Source organism: Lissotriton vulgaris, unplaced genomic scaffold (assembly GCF_964263255.1).
Source record: "Lissotriton vulgaris unplaced genomic scaffold, aLisVul1.2 SCAFFOLD_620, whole genome shotgun sequence".
Lineage (NCBI taxonomy): Eukaryota > Metazoa > Chordata > Amphibia > Caudata > Salamandridae > Lissotriton > Lissotriton vulgaris.
This window is the reverse complement of record NW_028253177.1, coordinates 897,894-912,095: the sequence shown is the minus strand read 5'-3', so window position 1 is coordinate 912,095 and position 14,202 is coordinate 897,894. Positions and strand designations below refer to the sequence as shown.

General features: G+C 46.7%; 1 protein-coding gene across 1 annotated transcript in view; it reads left to right on the top strand.

The window, feature by feature from the left end:
• LOC147661136 (uncharacterized) overlaps positions 1 to 13,474 on the top strand; it is a 105,171-nt gene extending 91,697 nt beyond the window's left edge. The window contains exon 3 of the mRNA XM_086951298.1: positions 11,301 to 13,474. Coding sequence (XP_086807424.1) covers positions 11,831 to 13,363 — 1,533 coding nt within the window. The 5' untranslated portion in view covers positions 11,301 to 11,830 and the 3' untranslated portion in view covers positions 13,364 to 13,474. The remainder of the gene's footprint in view (positions 1 to 11,300) is intronic.
• The last annotated feature ends 728 nt before the right edge of the window (positions 13,475 to 14,202 follow it).

Sequence of the window (14,202 nt, the reverse complement as noted above, 5' to 3'; positions counted from 1 at the left end):
TTGATTTCCGATGCTGCGACATTTTGGTCCGGGGGTCTGACGGCCCCGGTTTCCGCCCAAGATTCGATGGCGTGCTTGAAATCGTCTTTCGTGCTCAGACCGGTGGTAGCAATGCCTAGTTCGATGCAAAAATGTTTTAACTCACGATGGCTGTACTCTTCCGATTTTTCCATCTGGAATTTTTCTGTGGATCCGCTCTCTTTGGTTGTCATTGTGGTTTAGTCGTGGGGTGAGTTACTCTCTGTACGTACGCGTTGATTCAGATCGCGCCGCTGGCCACCAATGTTAGACGGGACCTGGAGGGTCGGCCGAGGACAAGGGGAGAGGTCTCCGGGGAGAGCCGTCTCCAGCGATCGTACAGACAAGTAACTTCCCCCCCACAGATGGACACCACACAAAGATAAGGTTTAACGTTCTTTATAAGCAATCTTGAAGTACGGTAGAATGGTACAAGGAGGTCAGGACTCAGGGGTCCCCTTGATTCTAGTCTCTTGGATGGGAAAAGGGGGTAGCGGGACAGTCTTGTTACCAATCTGGTAGTTGCGATGAAACGATGGTTAGCTCACAATCCTCGAGCTCGGCGTTCTAGGAGGACGGGCCGTGGCAGCGCCAGCAGGTCCCGAGGAGATCGTAGGCGGCAACGGGCCGCGCGCCAGCAGGTCCCGACGAAGATGGTGGTTGCAACGGGCCGCGGCAGCGCCAGCAGGTCCCGACGAGGATGAAGGTTGCAGAGGGCTGGGGCAGCGCCAGCAGGCAGGACGACAGTTCACAAGGCAGGGCTGCGGCAGCGCCAGCAGTCCGTCAAGGATGAGTTCTTCACGGTGTCTCTCGACTCCAGGATACAACTGCCTTCCTGCTCTGGAGCTGCCCCAGTTTTAGGGCTGGCGCCCTTTGATGTCTGGACCCTCGCACTTGGAGGTCGGAAGGTCCGGGATGAGGGAGTCCAGACACCCAGCAGGGGGGTGGAGCCAGCGCCCGGGGAGGCCGGGGGCGATCGGCACCTGGAGGGGGAGAGCCATCGGAACTCCTTTCTCCCATTGACCTGCCAAGTGGTCCGTTCACCTCCCGGGTAGATGGTGGTGCCGGGCTGTCGGGGCCTGGCCAGGCCCAGGGTTAGGGTCGAGCTGAGGCCACGCGGCCTCGTGGTGCAGTGTCCAAGATGGCGGCTGGGCCCGGGCGATGGTGCTGGTGTAGGCCCAGGCCGGTGTTACGGAGATGTTCGGGGGCAGGCGTCCCGTGTGGGACGGGTTACGGGTTACTTCAGGGGGTGGCTTCTGGAGAGTCGGTGTCCTGGCTCTGTCATGCGGGGAGGGAGCGAGCCCCCTTCTGGGGCCTGTCCAACATGAATATATGTCCTGTGTGGTGTCCTTTCACTTGGTGTTCAAGGGGTTACATATGGTAATACAGCCGGCTTCACATGCCAAATGAGTTTAGCCTAAGATTGCTCTGTCCATGCTACCTCTAGGATAGCTGGTCTATAAGGTTGATTTACAACAAATCACCATAAGGGTTGTTTGGACTGATACAAGGTGATCACTAGAACTAGTGAACATCATATATCAGTCCAACTTCTGACAGAGGCTGCAACAGCCCTTGCGGGCGCCCATGGTCCGTTTTCATGGTTGCGCAGATCTCGCAGGCAGCGACCCAATTCTTTACGTCCGCTCTCATGGAAGGCCACCCGAACTGTCTGCCCAGGCTATAAGTTGTCTTTTCGATTCCAAGATGCCCTGCGCAAGGGGAATCGTGACACCAGCAGAATGATTGCTTACGAAGCTGTGGCGTCGGTAACACCAGGCGGCAACCGTTCATAGGTATGCCATCTCTGACCTGCCACTCCTTATGGCACTTAAGCCATGTTCTCCAAGTGGAAGAGCGAACCCCTTTAAGAAAAGCCACAGACTGTATAGCTCCCAACACCACCTCCGGACTGAGTATGGTATGGACGGGGGCAGGAAGCGGCGCAGCGATGGTTGATTGCCTGGAAAGAGCGTTGGCTTTCCTGTTGTCCTTACCAGGTCTGTATGTAATGTGGAAATTAGAACCGGGGATGAACAGCATCCATCTCATCTGACGGGGGGAAAGGTGTCTCGCCGCCGTCATGAACTGTAGGTTCCGATGGTCCGTAAATACAGTTACCACGTGTCTGGCTACCATCAATAAATGCCTCCACTCAGTGAAGGCATCCTTTATAGCCAACAGCTCCTTTTCTGCGATGTGGTAATTTCTTTCAGCGTCGTTCAGCTTTCGGGACATGAAGGCCACCGGGTGGAGTATACCAGAGGGAGCGTGTCGTTGCGAAAGAATGACCCCCAAAGCAACTTCCGATGCATCCGCCTCCACCGTATAAGGCAGCTCTGGGTCAGGATGGGCTAGAACGGTAGCCGTAACAAACGCCCTCTCAGGGCCACAAAAGCTTCCTGTGCTTCGAGGGTCCACCTGAACGTCTGGGATTTCCTCAGTAAGTCCGTGATAGGAGCCACAAGCCCAGAGAAGCCATCGATGAACCTCCTATAAAAGTTGGCGAACCCGATGAAACACTGCACATCCTTAACACACTGAGGGGTAGGCCAGTCTTCCACCGCCTTGACTTTGCGTTGTGCCATCTCCTGTCCAGAAGGACTCAACATTACTCCCAGGAATTCCACAGATGTGACATGGAAATCACATTTGCAGAACAGCATTTTCTCCCGAAGTATTCTTAATACTGTAGATACGTGTTTTACGTGATCCTCCACTGTGTCAGAATAGATGAGAATGTCGTTGATGTAAACGACGACATATATATCCAGGATATCGCGTAACACATCGTTTAGGAAGTATTGAAAGGCCGCAGGGGCATTGCAGAGCCCAAACGGCATCACAAGGTATTCGAAGAGTCCGAATCTGGTTTTGAATGCAGTTTTCCATTCGTCGCCGCTCCTCATGCGCACGAGATGGTAGGCCCCCTTGAGGTCGAGCTTGGTATAGATCTTGGCCTTTTTTACCTGTTCCAACAGGACGTTTATGAGAGGCAAGGGGTATCTGTTCTTGACCGTGTTGGTGGTCAGCGCCCTAAAGTCTACACAGGCCCTCAATTCCCCATGCGCTTTAGGGATGAAGAAAAAGGGCGAGGCTGCTGGGGATTTAGACGGCCTGATGAATCCAAGACTAAGCAGTTTATCCAGGTAGGAGCGTAGATGGAGGTTTTCGGGTTCGATCAAGGTGTAGAACCTCCTGCTGGGCACACTTGCCCCAGGAACCAAGTCGATCTGGCAGTCGCACACCCGATGCGGGGGGAGCACCTCCGCTTGAATATCATCGAACACGTCCGTATAACCCAGATAGTTCAACGGGAAGGACCACAGCCTTTTCCGCTGCCGTGGCTACCATCTGTGTTGAGGTAGTATCCTGGACAGGGTGTTCAGGAGCCATACTGCAGCGTAGGAGACAATACGGAGAGTCCATGCGTATCTCACCGTTGTCCTAGTTGATGGATGGGTTGTGTTTCCTGAGCCATGGCAACCCCAAAATTATTCCGTACTGAGGAGCTCTTATGATGCTAAAGTCGATCACCTCCTCATGCCAGTCTCCAAACCGTACATGAACACCTCCAGTGCCTTGACAGATCGGACCTGAGACCAGCTTACGCCCATCCACAGCGTATACGTCCTCAGGGAACTCCTTGGCAAGAAGGTCAATACCCAGAAGTTGCGCCTCTGCTTCATCCATGAACTGACCGGTGGCCCCAGAATCGACCATGGCCACCACAGGAACGCAGTCCGCTTGTACCCCCACCTGAATGTCAATGAATAGATGCTGGAGACGCCTGCGAACCATGCGGGACAAAGAAGGGATGCTAATGTGACTCCAGGATGCCCCTTCGCTATTCAGGGAGTCCGTTAGTTTTCCGCCGGAGCATCCACCACAGCTGTCACCGATCTGTTAGTCCGATATCTACTGAACTTCGGTTTCGCTGGGCATTCCCTCACAAAATGTCCTTTCTTTCCACAATACAGGCAGAGACCTTGTTTGCGGCGCGATTCTTTTTCAGCAGAAATAAGACTAGCCCTGATAGCCCCAATATCCATCGGTTCAGCCCGGGGAGACGATTGAGCGTCGGTAGGTCCTTGCAACCCTAATGGGGGCGATGACTTCCCCTTTCTCTTGTGATCGCCTCTCCGCTCGCCCAATCGATGATCCAGGCGTAGTACCAGACTAATGAGATCCTCATAGGTCTTGGGCTGTGGGTCGATTTGCGCAATAACGTCTTTCAATTCATTGTTCAAAACCTGGTGAAAGAGCGCAGTTTGTTTAGATGAGGGCCACTTGGTCTCTGCCACCAACCGCCTGAAGTTGTTCAAATACTGCAAAAGATCGCCACTGCCCTGGCGAAGTTCCAGCAGTTCTCTGTCAGCTGTATATGAATTAGCCCTTCGGTCGAACACCTTCGTAAATTCTTCCTGAAAGCCGGCCCAGTCATATAGGAGGGGGTCGTCACGACTCACCAGCGGAACAGCCCATTGGGCGGCGTTTCCTACCAGGTATGAGATAAGGTATGCCACCCTTGCTTGGTTAGTGGGAAACGACTTCAGTTTACAGGAGAGATGTAAGGCCACTTGCGATAAGAACACTTGTACCATGCTGGGATCCCCGCTGTATCTCTCTGGTGTGGCAAGAGGAATGGATACGGGTATTTCCACCACCACAGCAGATGGAGAGACCTGTGAAGGAGTACCAGCACTGAAAGGGTTCCTTTGCAAAGTTTCTATTCTGGTCCACAAGTCAGCTGTTTCTTGACGTGAGGTAGCCAATTCGCTCTGAATGGCCGCCAGCGCAGCCAAGACTTCATCCATGTTGGCTTTGTGTCGCCAAGCCGATCAGGAGGAAGATAAAGTACGTATGTCGGATATTATGTAATCACCCGGTATTCCTCAGGAGCGATTTAGCGACACTGTGAGGAACAGATACAGAATAACACCAATCGTAGGTAAAAGGGGTGTTTTAATGGTGAAGAAAGGTACACACTGATTATGATCGCCTATGGCAAAATGAAAGCAGATAGTCTCGAAATTAGGGATCTATAGTTAATCATAGGTACGATACCACTGGTTGTGTAGTCTCTCATCCCCTCTGTCTCAGTCTGCACAAATGAGTAACTTAAATCAGAACCAACCGTCCTCTGCATGAATACCAGTCCTGGTGCTCGCCAACGGAGGGCACTGTGCAAAGTAACGGCCGACAATGATGCTCGTGTGCCTTCCCTGTTTATCCAGTAGCCAAGGGAACTCATTATTCAATACGTGATGTAGTTCCTTACACCTCACATCCACCGCGGGAATACCAAGCCTGGCACTCAACTGCGGGAGTGGCACGTTGTTCCAAGAGAGCAGCCACTCTATCTTGGGGGAGTAACGATAGCAGTGGGTGCGCTCGGAAACACGGAACACCTTCCTCAGTGAGCGTTAGCTTGCGGAAACCGCGGGAATGCCAAGCCTGGCACTCTACCACGTCTCTACGCAAGGAAACCCCAAGGGAGCCTCCGCTCAACCTTGAGATGCCAATAGTTCAAGGAGAATTACATAGGCGCAGGAAAACACCTCCTGGCGTGCGTCTCTGCGAGCCTCCACGGGAGCGCCAAGCCTGACACTCAACCGCGAGGAATCTGATCAAAGCGTAAGAGAGCAGCCACTCTATCTTACCTTTCCACTGGGACAATACACAGTCTATGAACACAGCAACCTCTGCTGTCCGTGACTTGGAAACTCCAAACAAGACGTGCGCAGGCAGGATTCAATATATCCGACGCTCATTCTCCATCACGGGCTTCTTCCATGGGCAGATGCTATCACGCTTGCTCTGCACTTAGCCTTCTGGTTCTTGTAGTCCGTTCAAGCTCCGATTTCCGTCTTATGCTGCAAAAGACGAAGGGGAAGGAGCAATTCCTGACACATAAATTCATCTGGGTATAACAATCTCAGTACAGACCCGGTAATCATTGGATCTATTTCTGCCGGAAGGCTGTATCTCATCATAATAGATGTGATAGCTGTGGGTATAGTACTTGAGTCGATTGACATAAGACCATCGACAATGGCCAAAGAGGAAAATGAGATAACTACATCCTTTGCTGAGCCTGGGGCTGCTACTCATTTAACATTTATTATATCTTCTCTTATAATTGAGGAGTGCCTAATTTCCCTAAAGCAATGAATGACCTTATTTTTGCAGTAATTCGCGATCTTCCGACCAGCCTTTAGCAATCTAGGGACTTTTCTTAGATATATTTCGTGATTTTTGTCTTGCTGAGGTCCCATATAGATTCCATTTACTATTTTGCCCATTCCTACTGACCCCCAGAACCAAACATACGAGAACATTTATCTGATGGTGGGGTTACTTTCTTTGAAACCCCCTATCCTCCTCCTTACCCTGTGGAGGGCAGGTACGGACCTCAACCTATATACATATGCATTACTAGCCAAGTAATTTTTCTCGTGGACGAATTGATTCAAGATGGGCCTAGGCCATGGGACATGATGAATCTTGTTTGAACTAAGAGGGAAAGGCCTTCCTCTTTCCCCCTCAAAGGGCCCAGAGTCTAGGAGTGAAGGGTTCTTATAGAGAATAGGTGGATAACCAATATCAACTTCCCTCATATTTGGGTTATCGCTCTTGCTCTTTCCTGCTAGATCTGTGATCTCCTTCCTTAGGACAGCCACCTCTTCTCGCAAAGACTCAGTGGTGGTTTTTAGAGCCTGAACCACACCAGCTAGCTCGGAGTTCCCACTGCCTTGGTCAGCCGCCCCACCTACCACTTCCCTATTAGCCCTTTCCATGAGGGCTTTGAATCTATTTTTGCACTCTTTTTAAGGTACATATATCTCCTCACTGGTGTCCTGGGTATCGCTAGATTGTGTCACTATATTTGTGTTTGGCGTTAAACTGAGGGGCAGCTTCTAGGCTTCTTACCAGTATTGAAATTTTTTAACATAGGTGGAATTTACAGGTACACTTTTTTTTTACTTCCTGGTGCATGGGTGGGAAATTTGATACTAAACTAGGATTGCGGTCAATGCTGGGATAGTTTTCCACGTGGGCAGTGGGCATAGTAGATTCTGAGGTTGCTATCTCATAGCATTCCGAAAACAAGGTCTCAATCCTATCTATTGATTCATGGCAGATACCACAAGTGCCCCTCTTTTTTGAACGGAGAGCTCCATGAGCTTTATCTTGCCCTTTACTTTTCCCCATGATTCTATATGCCCTTAAGGGGGGGTAATAGATGGGACAGATGCTTCTTCTGAACTCCCACCCTACCCAGTTACTGACAACAAATCACTGTATCCAACCAAAATGGACAAACCCCTCCTCTCCCAATTCCCTTGTGAATCCACTAGATACAATTGATCCAGTCTGTCCAAAAAGCAATGGTATAGGAACAGTACTAGTGTGAGGAACAACATTTCCACAGTGAGTCCCCCGTAAATACAACAGTACATTTAAAATGCAGAGTTCAATAGCATGGCAGCCAGTCAATCAGGCAGTCCACGTCGACCACTCGCGACAGAACCATGGGATGTGGCCCTGCCTCTTCCTGGTTCTGAAGGGTGCAGATGGGCCCGCCCTTGGCCTGGGCATCGCCTGGGCACGACGGCCTGTGCCCTGCACTGCTGGAGCCCTGTGATGAATTTGAGCGCCTCCTGGCGCTAAACGAATCTGCCGCAGGGCACGTTAGGGGATGGAGTCCCCTTGGCGCAGGCAGGCAGAGAAGGACAGAGGATCGTCGGAAGCGCCAGAGGAAAGCGGCTGCAGTGGCTCGAAATTGGTAGAGCCAGTGACGGACACGTGATCATGTGACACGGAGTCCTGGATACTTGCCGGTATGTGAAGACTTGGCAAGCACAAGGTCCTTGATTATTGAAGTGAAGACTGAGAATAGAGACCCCATTTTTCACCCTGATGAAATTGCTGACACAGGAGCAATGAAACATGTCGGTCCTTTCTAAGCAGATAATGGTGGTACATAATTAACCATTTTTAATGGGAAGTTTTGCAGCACCGGAATAAAACAGACAGCCAGCAAAACTTCACCGGTTTTACCTCTCCTTTTCTTTTGTTGGGGTCTTAGGTGTATTTTCACACACCTTGGTTTACAGTAGTATTTGTATGTGTACACTGTCTGTCTATTTCTGTCTATTCTCACATATGCACAGTTATAATTTGTTGTGTTTGTTCTGTTCTTCACACAGAGAGAGTGACCAATGATGAGAAGAGGGTATACCGGCAATTGCTAGCCAGGAACCCCCCTGGGTGATACGTCTGTGAGGCACTCTCTCTGCTCTCTCACACTTTTTCTGTACCCTGTGTGGGGTGACCTGTGCTTACATGTTGCTTTTTGTAAATGTAGCATCTTGACCTGGGGAACTGAGGTGAGCGACACACCGAGGGTACCAACAATTATATTGGATCCTTACCCACAGGGTCAGTATAGTGATGTTTCAGGACTAGGTAGGGCTCTTTTGTTGACAGAGAAGGTCAGAGATCAGCTCTTATTGGTCAAGTTAGCGGGTCCAAAGGAGGTGTCACAAACGCATCAGTGGTGACTGCAAGGGAATGTTCAGGGTAAGGGGCAGAGATAAGATGAAGGTGTTAGTATCGAGTCATGTATTTCAGTGGTCTCTGCTTAAGGGGTGTGAAGACAGCTCAGACTATTATGACGACAACTGTCATTGAATCATATGGAAAGGGTAATGGTAAATGAATGCTGTTGGGTAATCTGATGAAGATGGATGTGGAGGAGGGGAAAGGAATGGAGCAATACAAGTATTGGGGAGAGGGGGGATACAGAACAAGGTACCCGTGGGATGCCTAAAGGGCTAGAAAGAGCTTGGGTCTGGGAGAGTTTGATGAGTGAGGAAAATGTCATCAAGTAATTCTAGGCTGCGTTCAGATACTTGAATTAGGATAATCCCATTACTATGAAGAGCAATGTTTGCCTCTGCTTTGCAACTAATAGAGGGAGTTACAGAGAGACTGAGACCGTGGGGGGCTTTAGTGGATGCAGTGATCCGGAGCAGAGAGCAAAGGGCTTTCCTTCATTGTGCTGATCTTGTAGTGTAAAAGATAATGGGCCAGATGCATCAAGCATGTTTTACCTTCGCAAACGGCCGATTCACAGAATCAGCCGTTTGCGAACGCAAAAAAATGCTCTTCTGATGCAGCAAACCCTATTTTGGGTAACCTGTTACCGACTCGCAAAACGGGTTTATGATTCCCTATTAGGAAGTTTTGAACAAAAATACAGGAGTAGCAACCCGCAACTGTGTTGGAATTGGGGTAGAGAAAGGCGGAAGGGCATGTTTAGGACATCCCTTCTTAATACCAAACAGCATGCGTATGCATGAATGTTTTGCGACCGAAATGCGGTCGGAAAACATTCACAAAACATTTGCATTCTACCACCTACTTCAAGTAGGTGGTAATCAATTTGCAAATAGGAAGGGGTCCCCAAGGGACCCCTTCCCCTTTGTGAATGTCTGTAAATGCATTTTCTAAGAACAGGCAGTGATCCCATGGACCACTGCCTGCTCTTAGAAAATGAAAGGACACGTTTTCATTTTCTCTTTTGTAAAGCATCCCGTTTCCCTTTAATGAAACGGGGCTGCTTTTCAAAAAAAGATTGCTTTATTTAAAAGCAATCACGGACATGGTGGTTTGTTGACCCCAGCAGGCCACCATTCCTGTGATTTTTGCGATTCATAGGAGGTCGCAAATTGCGACCTACCTCATTAATATTCATGAGGTAGGTCATTTGCAATCCCCTAGGTATCTCAGAAAGTGTTGCACTTTCATGCAATCTGATTTGCGATTTTCGAATTGCGAATCGCAAGGATTCGCAATTAGGAAATCGCTAAACGGTTTGTTGATGCATCTGGCCCTCGTAACTTATGCTAGCTCCTTTAGTCGTGCAAACATAGGGGCTGGAAATAAGGGTTTCTAGTTGAAATTTGAGAAGCCTGTGTTTGAAGTTTGTGAAAACGCGTTTACATAGTTTAGGAGGGTATATGATAGTGTAAGAATTACAACCGTCTGGAGCTAGTTGGAGTCTAGAGATCTATGAGAAAGGGAATCCATGGCTAAGGGCTCCAAATTTCCAGAGTGGAAAGAGGGGAGGGACCGGGTTACAGAATGCTCACGTGGGGGGAAGCTGAGGGGAAGAGAGGGGAAAGGGGTATGGTCATATGAAGTAAGGAATGGATGGGGCAAATCATGGGGTAACTGGAGGAAAGTTCCATGACTCCATTCTACAAAGGCAGCCCATTAAACAACAGCATCATGACAGAAGATGTCCAGAGAGAAGAAGGTACTTTTTCTGTTCTGGGCTTCCCAGCGTTATATGCATGTGATTACTAGGTGGATATCAGCAAATCCTGAAGGGAAGGACCAGGTGCGATTACAAAAAAAGGGAAGTTGAAATACATTAGGTCAAACTAGATTATGCAATTAAGAAGATAGAATCCGAATTAGAGGGATAGGAGAGATCGGATGAACAGTGGCCTAGATACACTTGGAAATTCGATAGACCGAACCAGTTTGGAAATCTACGCAGAATTAGTAAAAAGCATCATTGTAAGATGGCCGCCAGCGTGGAAATACTTTGAAGCTATAGAACATGATAGTCTTTCTTTCATGTCCATAAGAGGGACATGCTAAATCTTAGGTCAATATCTAGATTTCTAGAGTCTTAGAGGCGCCGCTTTATATGGGGAGAGGGTCGATATATGATGCAGGGCCTACAATGCCCAGATAGAGCCCCAAGGGTCCCAAACACAATCAGCGCACAAAAGGCCCACTTAATCAGGCTTTGAGACAACAGCGAAGGTAATACTCTTGAAAAAATAGTTAGCAGTGAATGAAACCAGGCACCTCCGTGGACAATAAGATTTGATGTATAACAAAGCATTTTGATGTCCACTTTGCTGTCTTGAGTCTTCCAGATCCATCTCTTACTCCAAGAGTTGTTCTTATTTTATAAAAAACCTTGACCATATGCATCTACCTAAACCTGTAACTAGGATATGAGTGCTATGCGAGCACCCTTTTTTTTGCTAAGTTGCTCTATGAACACCTTTGCTGAAATAAATAAGATGTGGCATATTCAAAGGAACTTTTATGAAAATATCTCTGTATGGTTAAATATGTCTTCATAAGTTTCAACAATAATAATAAATGAGATCCTTTTACAATCAATTAAAAATTGTATAGGCACATTCCAGTATTTTCCATTTAAGTAATTTAAATCTCTTTTTATCCAACAGAAAACAATCCTTGATTGTACAAAATATTTGAGAATAATGAAGCTAATACTGTAAATCTGCAAGAGCAAAGTCAGAAACATTGCATTCCAGTATTCAGGAAAACATAACTGCCATCAGAGACAGCCGAACCTGAACATAAACTGACAGATCTTCAAAGTACCGTCATGGGCAATTTGTGGTTCTACGGGTCTCAGCTGTGCACCTCTGTGTCTCAAGAAGAAAAAAACACTCCTTGTGTAAATATGTCCAATACCAGCTTTGATCATAAATTGGTTACAGCAGTGCTCAGCTTCCTAAAGTGATATCAGACCACCTTTCAGTGCTAGAGGTGTTTTGTGAACTCTTTCAGGCCTTTCCACAGCAACCAGCAAAAATCACAATGGAGTGAAGCCAGACAACTGGAAAATAAAAGAAATGAATGTGGCAAGTATTTGGTGACCTTTGCACTTTAGTGTTTAGTTGGAAAGAAAATAAGCAAAATATCACACACATACAGGTTGTGTGAGAATAACACAAGTGCTTTATCGGTCATGTTGGCCCTTCAGAAAGCACAGTCAAGAGATGTAGGAAAATACATACCCGACTCAGAGACACTAACTATGAAAGAAAAAACATACACTTGCAGTGAATGTGGAAGTAGTTTTACGGAATCATCTAAACTCAGGAATCATCAGCGAACACACACCGTGGAAATGCCATTCAAGTGCAGTGAATGTGGGAAGAGCTTTATAAATTTATCAAGCCTTAAACTGCATCAGCGAACACACACGGGGGAAAAGCCATTCAAGTGCAGTGAATGTGGGAAGAGCTTTATAAATTTACCAAGCCTTAAACTGCATCAGAGAACACACACTGGGGAAAAGCCATTCAAATGCAATGAATGTGTGAAGAGCTTTCGTCAATCTGCACACCTAAAACGGCATAAGGGAACACACACAGGGGAAAAGCCATTCAAGTGCAGTGAATGTGGGAAGAGCTTTATATGTTTATCAGAACTAAAAATCCATCAGAGAACACACACTGGAGAAAAACCATTCCATTGCAGTGAATGTCTGAAGAGCTTTAGTCAATTATCACACCTAAAAATGCATCAAAAAACACACACAGGGGAAAAACCATATCATTGCAGTGAATGTGGCAGTAGTTTTAGTGTCTCATCAAAATTAAAGGTACATCAACGACAACACACTGGAGAAAAACCATACCACTGCAGTGAATGTGGAAAAAGTTTTAGTTCCTCTTCAGGATTAATGTATCATCAACAAACACACACAGGGGAAAAACCATTCAAGTGCAGCGATTGTGGGAAGGGCTTTATAAATGTATCAGCCCTAAAACTCCATGAGACAACACACATGGGCGAAAAACCATATGATTGCAGTGAATGTCTGAAAAGCTTTAGTAAATTATCGGGCCCAGAAAAGCATCAGCGTACACACACAGGGGAAAAACCATATAATTGCAGTGAATGTGGAAGTAGTTTTAGGAATTTGTCAACATTAAGGAATCATCAGCGAACACACACTGGTGAGAAACCATACCATTGCAGTGAATGTGTGAAGAGCTTTAGTCGATTAACAGACTTGAAATACCATCAGAGAAATCACACAGGGGAAAAACCATACAAGTGCAGGGAATGTATGAAGAGCTTTTGTCGATTAACGCGCCTCGAACGGCATCAGAAAACACACACTGGGGAAAAACCATACCATTGCAGTGAATGTGGAAGTAGTTTTAGTGAATCCTCAACATTAAGGATTCATCGGCGAACACACACTGGAGAAAAACCATACCATTGCAGTGAATGTGGAAGTAGTTTTAGTCAATCTTCATCATTGAGAACTCATCAGCGAAGACACACTGGAGAAAAACCCTTCAAGTGCACTGAATGTGGAAGTAGTTTTAGTTACTCTTCATCATTAATGTGTCATCAACGAAAACACACAGGGGAAAAACCATTCAAGTGCAGCGATTGTGGGAAAAGCTTTATATATTTATCACATCTAAAACTCCATCAGAGAATACACACGGTGAAAGACCATATCATTGCAGTGAATGTGTGAAGAGCTTTTGTCGATTATCAAGCCTAAAACACCATGAGAGAAAACACACAGGGTAAAAACCATTCAATTGCAATGAATGTGGGAAGAGCTATATATATTTATCAAGCCTAAAACTGCATCAGCTAACACAAACAGGGGGAAAAATCATTCCAGTGAAGTAAATGTGGGAAGAGATTTGGTTACTTTTTAAACCTACATAGACATCAGGAAACACACACAGGGGAAAAGTCATTCCAGTGTAATGACTATGTGAAAAGCTTCAGTCAATCTTAAAACCTACAAAGACATCAGCGAACACACCACCATCACTGAACACACATAGAAATATATTTAAACAACAGGAGAGGAAGGGTAAATCGAGATATCTCTTACACCCCTATATCAAATAATTCTTATAAACAACTAAAGAGAATCCCTAAACATCTAAAAAGTTACTGATGAGATGAGAATACCACCAATAGTTCATGCATTCCCTATATCACCAAATACCATATACCACATATTATAAAGATGTGTCAACAGGTAAGTGATAGTATGCCCCGTGAGGAAAAAGAGAACCCTCAGGCACCCACACAAGGCAGGTAGCCAGTTGTCGTCATTGGGTTCTGGTTGTTAGTAAATGTGATAATTTACAAAACACTTTAAAGGTGAGGTTAAAATGAGTATCAACCACTCCTAACAAGACCTTTATTAGAAGGATGGTTCTGACTCAATTAAAAACAGTGTGAAAAATAAGCGGACAAATAGGGTTGTGTGATCTGAACCCCAATATCCTCAAAAGAGGTCGACATGTTTCAGCTATTTGGTCAGGTTCCGACCTAGCATTCCTCAGGACCTAT